Here is a 6,000-nt window from a genome sequence, read left to right on the forward strand (position 1 = left end):
TCCTGTATTAAGGCCAAAGGAAATCAAAACATATTCAGGTTGCAGCCTGTGCTCATAAAAAAAGCTCTCAATTGGATTTCATAAGAAATATTGATCCTGAGCTCTGAATCCTCTCACTTTGGCTACCATGGCATGACTGGGGTCAGAACTTTCTATGCTGGAGGCCTTCAAAGGCCTTGACTCACGTAGACAGAATACAACAGACAGGAGTAACTTTATTTAAACAAATTATATCTGAGGCTGCTTATAAAGCAGCCAAGTGTACTCTTATTTAAGGAGTATAGATGTTGAAAAGAATAAATAAGAAAATAGTTGATTTTGTCAATGCCTCTCTTAAAAATTACAGTAGGTATGACCAGGTAAAGTTTTATATAAAAAGACTTGATTAAATTAAAATTGCCCCCATACCCTGCTTAAACATAAAATGTACATTCTACATTTATTTCTTCATAAATACACTATTCAATATTTGTGATATTCATTGCAATTAACTATATACCTTCCAAATCTGACCTAAAGAAAAACCTCTTAAAAGAGGCTCTTTGTCTTTAGTATTTGAATTTAGCCAATGACTCTGGGCTATATCAACTGTTAAACAGTGCTATCAGCTTAGTTGAAGAATTCTGAGTCTCTAAAACAATCCACATTTGCATTGGCAATATTGTACAACTATGTTTCAAATCTGACATTGAAATTCAAAGAGCCGTAAAAGGGAAAGGATGATTGTACATTGGTCAAAAATCACTGTTCTCTACTGTCTGTAGTAACCTCCCTTTGGCCTGATAAACTTGTCAATTAACCTATACTTTCAAATACAAAATGCTTCAAAGATGTTTTTCGTGGAATAATCTCCTCTGGCAATATGTTTCTAAAATATCTAAAAACAAGATATTTGTTTTTAGAGTCTGAAGTGCAAGCAAGTAGTAGGCAATTGGAAACCCAAGAATCCCAGTAACTCTGAAGAAAGTTTTGGTCCAACTCACTGCCTAAACAGTGGAAGATGGGAAGAGTCAACCTGCAAACCCACCTTTCCCCTCCTGCCTTTCAAGTTCAATCCTTTTTTGTCTTTAATCCTACAGAATATTAGAAACAGTTCTCTAACTGGGCCTTCCCATAGCAAAATAGGATTTTTTTTTTGTTTGAAAAAAATCCTATTATTCATTAGCAAGTATGTTCACTGTCAGTGAACCAGCCTCTTCCACTCCAAAGAGCTATGCTGCCTTTTACAGACAGGATCCTTCTGATTGATCTAAGATGATCACAAAGACATTCATTCCATAAGTCTTGCGATATCCAAATCAAGAGCAAAGATCCTGGCCATTAAAGAATTTGTGGGTTAGTCAGAAAAAAACAGAGCATCATCCTTAACCACTTCAAGTACTATAACAGAATCCATTACTTCCATTAAAAAAGAAGAAGAAGAAAGGAAGGAAGGAAGGATAGAAAAGACCCACTAAAGTATGGAGGTTGAAGCTGGGTAAAAGGAAAATTCTCTCCTGGGAATTTCAGTGGCATAATCAAAACAAGTGAAAAATATGAACACCAGTGATTCAGGCATTTTTCACCCTACAGTAGAATTGCTGATAATCCCTCAAATGAAATCTTAATTTCCTCTTGTTAATCATCCTGCAATCTTGGATGAAAAAAATAACTAAACTATCCTCTCTCTTTAAATCACCACACAACTTCCCTATTTAAATTCTCATATTATGGAAACTACATAATCCACCTTTCATTAAAATTTCCCTTTTTGATAGATACAAACCAGGTCAATTTCTTCTGGATTTTGCATACTTGTGTTACATATCTTAATTCAACTTCTTGTAAAGGTTTAAAAAAGAGAAAGAGCTGGACTTAAAATACAAATAAAACAAATACTGCTTATATGTCTATGTGAACGTTGACACCATTTACAGATTTTTCCCCTCTTTTCCTTGGGGCTTAGGGCCTGTCAATAATCATTACTTATTAAGCAGGCTTCCATTCCCTTCCATAGAATGTAGGAAGAGAGCATTGAGGGGTAGAAATAATTACCTTGGGCTTTTCTTTAAAGACCTCCGGAATGGAACGCAAGGAAATCAACTGAGCAAGAACATGAAATACCCCTACCATGTGTAGTCCCCCCACCTCCCCCAATGTATCCAAGGGTTGGAGGTATACCATACTCCATTATTCATATCAACTGCATCAAAAAAGCAGATCAAAAATCTTGGGTCTTCAAGACAGACTTATTTTCAATCCATTGAATATGCTCACATGCTCACACATACACTCATGAATCCTTTATCCTACTACAAAACTCAAGCTAGGTTAGTTGAGTGGAGGCTCTAAACACCTCCTGAAAAATGTGCTCTCAAAAATGACTGCTTCAGCCAAAGGGGAGAAAAGCAGCAAGTTACTAGCTCTACTGCCATTCTGGTTTATGGCAGATTCCTTCCTTCTCTCCTTCCTGTCTCCCAATTTATCTTCTAGGCTGTTTTTCCAAAGCAAAGTAGCTTTTTGTTTTTGTTTTGTTTTTCCCTTTCCCTCTCCTGGACCTTACTTACAAATACACTAAATGTTTTAAAAAGAAAACAGTTTCAAGGGTTAACTAACACCCAGGGTAAGATCATGGGTCAGGGAAATGAAAAATTAGCAGATAACTGAAAGTAAACCCGATTTTCCCACCATCACTGAAGAGTTAATGACGAACACTCTTTCTTCCCCCAGATGCTATGGCTCAAAACACAAATGCAATATAAAGACAGCATAACCAGACAGTTTTTGCAAAATAGCCTTGCACAGAACTTGAACTAGCGGGCTGGGGTTTGTCCTAAATAACCTTCACAGGTTGCACAAACTGTTCTCATATCCTGATCAGATCAGCTTAAAAGATGCCTGAAATTTCCTTTGAACAAGAAGGAGGTGGGGGGTGGGGGTGGGAGGTCAATTACTCACCTAAAACATTTATAGAAATATTGAGAAAATATGCACTTTCTATACAAATAAACAGAAAGCGATGATGCTTTGGGTATAGTGGCCCATACTCGCACCAACTGAGCCCAGGTTGAAGATGCTACATTCTAATGGTGACATGTTTGCAACCGGTTGGATGTTCTCACCCCTGAGTGTGGAGAACTCCCAACTCGCCCGTATATTTCAGGCACAGAGGGAGAGGAGATAAGGTTCACACCCCACCTTTGGGAAAGGAACAAAAGCAAAGGCTTGGCAGGGCTGAAAAAACTCCTCCTTCGTCAGGACCCTAGAGGTGGCAGCTCTGCAGGGCTCCCTTCATATTTCCTCCTAGTTAACTCACTCTCGGCGGCCACAGAATCAATGTCTACACCTTGGAATGGCCACCGGCAGGCTAGGAGGTGATCAGTTTAGCCCTTTTCCCAAGTCTCCCAATGGCTTCTAATTAACACTTTCTGGTTCCTGCCTGGGTCAGGGCTGCTGGAAGCGTCTTCAGCTACATTCTACCAAGATCTCCATTAAATCATCACCCGACACATGAACATAACTTCCTTTTGTGGTTTATCGTAGTTCAATTTGCATGTGCTTTGCTTTCTTTCCTTCCTACCGGCGGGCAGAGAAGGGACTCGGTGCATTCGAGAAGGCCCTCTCTCCTCCCCGGCCCTCTACTGGAGCGGGATCCCGCAGCTCACCAGCAGGTCTGCAGTGAGGAGGGATCGCACTCGCGTTAACCCTTTGAAGGGAGTTAGGAGATGTGTTCTCATTTGGGACCCGCTAAAGTGGGGCCCGCGGAGCCTGATAATCTCCCTCCCCTTCCTACACGCCACCACCCCCACCTCAGACCCAGAACAGGCTGGCACCTTCTTCCCCCCTGGTGGACAGTTTCAACCAGCTCTCACTCTGCCCCAAACCTGGGATGGGGGAGGGGGCTTGCTAGAAGGCCGGCGGTGAAGGGAAAAGACAGCAGGAGGGCAGAAAGGAAACTCAGTAGTAAATCATAGTTGAGACACACTGTTTACTTACGAAATTTGGGGCTGGTGCTAGTTTCTGGTGTCGTGGTGGTAGAGGGCGAGGAAGAGGAGGAAGAAGACGAGGCAGCATCCTGAAAGGGAGACAGGGTCCAGGAGGGAGTAGAATCGTGAAGGTAGGAGGAGGTAGCGTATGCCGCAGTGGGCCAGGAGGGCATTGCCTGGGTGCTTGGAGTTCCTGGCACCGGGGGTCGGGAGCCCGGCGTACTGCTACTGAAGAACGCGGCCGTGGTAGATAGGACCGTCGGGGGGGCCGCAGTGTTCCGTGCTGTGGTAGAGCGCGGGCTGGCCCGGATGGGCACCCGGTGCCCGGGGAAGCGAGTGGGCGCCCGAGTGATGGTGGTCAGCCGGGTGCTAATCCGGTTGGGCGTCCTGGAGGAGGCAGCGCCCCCGGCGGAGGGGGTGGCGGGGGACGTGGTGGAAGTGGTCGTGGTGGTGGTCTCCATGGCCTTGGGGAAAGAGCTGGGCTTGGAGAGGAAGAAGGGGTCCTGGCCCATCCCCTTGGAGTCCACCAGGTCGGTGGGCACGTACTCCTTGACGGAGCCCACCACGATCCATTTGAGAAGCATGAGGCTGAGCCCCAGGCCGATGAAGCCGATGAACAGAGGCACCACGCACAGCCAAGTCTGCTGCCGGTTCCACACGATGCAGTCGCTACAGCGTAACTCCCGGGGGGGCTCGGCCGCCCCTTCGCCGCCGCCGTCCGGGCCCCCGCCCGCCGCTGCCGCCGCCGCAGCCGCCGCGGTGCCCTCCTCAACCGAGGCGGCGGCTGCCGAAGCGGCACCAGGTGGCGAGGCAGCGGCCGCCCCTTCACTCATCCTAGGAGCCGGTCTTCACCTTCGCCCCCCCGAGGGCCGCGCCAGAGGCATGGGGCTGCGCGGGCCGGGCGCGGGCGCGGGCTCCGGCGGCGGCGGCGGCGGGCTCGGGCGCAGGCAGCGGCCGCGGCGGCCGCATGCAAATCGGCTCCCTGCCCCCACGCCCCTCCCCCCGAGAGGCGGGCGGCGGGCGGGGTGGAGAGGAGCGGGGGAGGGGACGGGGCCGGGGAGGGGGCGGTGAGGAGAGCGGAAGAGGGGCGAGACGGGCCCCCGGCGCCGCCGGTCGGTCAGGGAGCGGCGGGACGCGTCTGCAGCCCGCCAAGAGGCCTCCTGCGCGCCGGGGCCCCGCGCCCGCTGCTGCTGCTGCCGCTGCTGCCCGCCGCCTGCGAGCGCTCCAGCCGCGCCGGCATCCTCGGGGCACCGCGCCCGGCCGGCTCCCTGGGGCGCCCGCTTGCGCCGCGTCTGGGCCTCGCGCCGCCTTCAGTAGCCCCGCCGGCCGGCCGCGGGATGCCGGGTGCCCGCCAGCCGCATTCCGACACAGAGGGCCGGCCTGGGCGCCGCGATCCTCGGCGGCTGCTCCGCGAGCCCCGGCGATGAGGTGCACCTGTTCTTCAGCCGGCCCGCAGCCAACCCTCGGCCAGCGCTCTCCCGGAGAGACCAATCCCAGCGCAGCGCGGAGGGCTAACGGCCCGGCTGGCTCGCTCGCTCGCTCGCTCCAGCAGTCCGCTGCTCCGCTCCGCTCCGCGCCGCCGCCGCAGTCGCCGCCCGAAAAGAGTCAAACTCCAGCGAACCCCGCCGCTGTCGCCGCCAAGAGCCAGGGGCTGGGGGCGCTCCGGGCGCCCGCGGCGGGTGCGGTCTGACCCGCCTCCGAGGGACCCAACAAGCAAGCAGAGGATCGGAAATCACGCCCCGGCGCCCTGCTGGGTTGAGAGTGGGGTGCCAAAGCGGGAGACTGCTTCGGGGGCTCCGGGGGACGCGGACCCCTTGCCGAGGGCGTCTCCAGGCGGATGCGGGTGTGTGAGCAGAACCGCCGCGGCCGGCTGAGATTCCGGCAGAGTAGCGCCTCCCACCAGCACCTAATGCTGGTTTCTTAATGCACACAAGATAAATAAATGATCCAAGCAAACCCCCGTTTGACGGGGGCGGGGATGGCAAAAGCAGCTTCCCAACCGATGGTGAGCCCGTCTCCTACACGGATCCAGTGG

The 6,000-nt window shown here is 51.3% G+C and overlaps 2 protein-coding genes across 6 annotated transcripts in view; both read right to left on the minus strand.

Annotated features, from left to right (window-relative positions):
• The window catches only part of NRG3 (neuregulin 3), a 1,123,251-nt gene extending 1,118,310 nt beyond the window's left edge, over positions 1–4,941 (minus strand). For all 5 annotated transcript variants that reach the window (XM_078345440.1, XM_009009628.5, XM_035266157.3 and 2 more), the window contains exon 1: positions 3,976–4,941. In XM_078345440.1, the coding sequence (XP_078201566.1) occupies positions 3,976–4,798 (823 nt within the window). In that variant the 5' untranslated portion in view covers positions 4,799–4,941. The remainder of the gene's footprint in view (positions 1–3,975) is intronic.
• LOC128929287 (uncharacterized) lies at positions 4,800–5,567 on the minus strand (the record flags this gene model as incomplete). The annotated part of the gene is made up of 1 exon (XM_054242894.2): positions 4,800–5,567. A coding segment is annotated over one exon (768 nt), but the record flags the coding sequence as incomplete, so codon positions are not given.
• Between the last annotated feature and the right edge of the window lie 433 nt (positions 5,568–6,000).

The sequence above is a fragment of the Callithrix jacchus genome, chromosome 12 (genome assembly GCF_049354715.1).
Source record: "Callithrix jacchus isolate 240 chromosome 12, calJac240_pri, whole genome shotgun sequence".
NCBI lineage: Eukaryota > Metazoa > Chordata > Mammalia > Primates > Cebidae > Callithrix > Callithrix jacchus.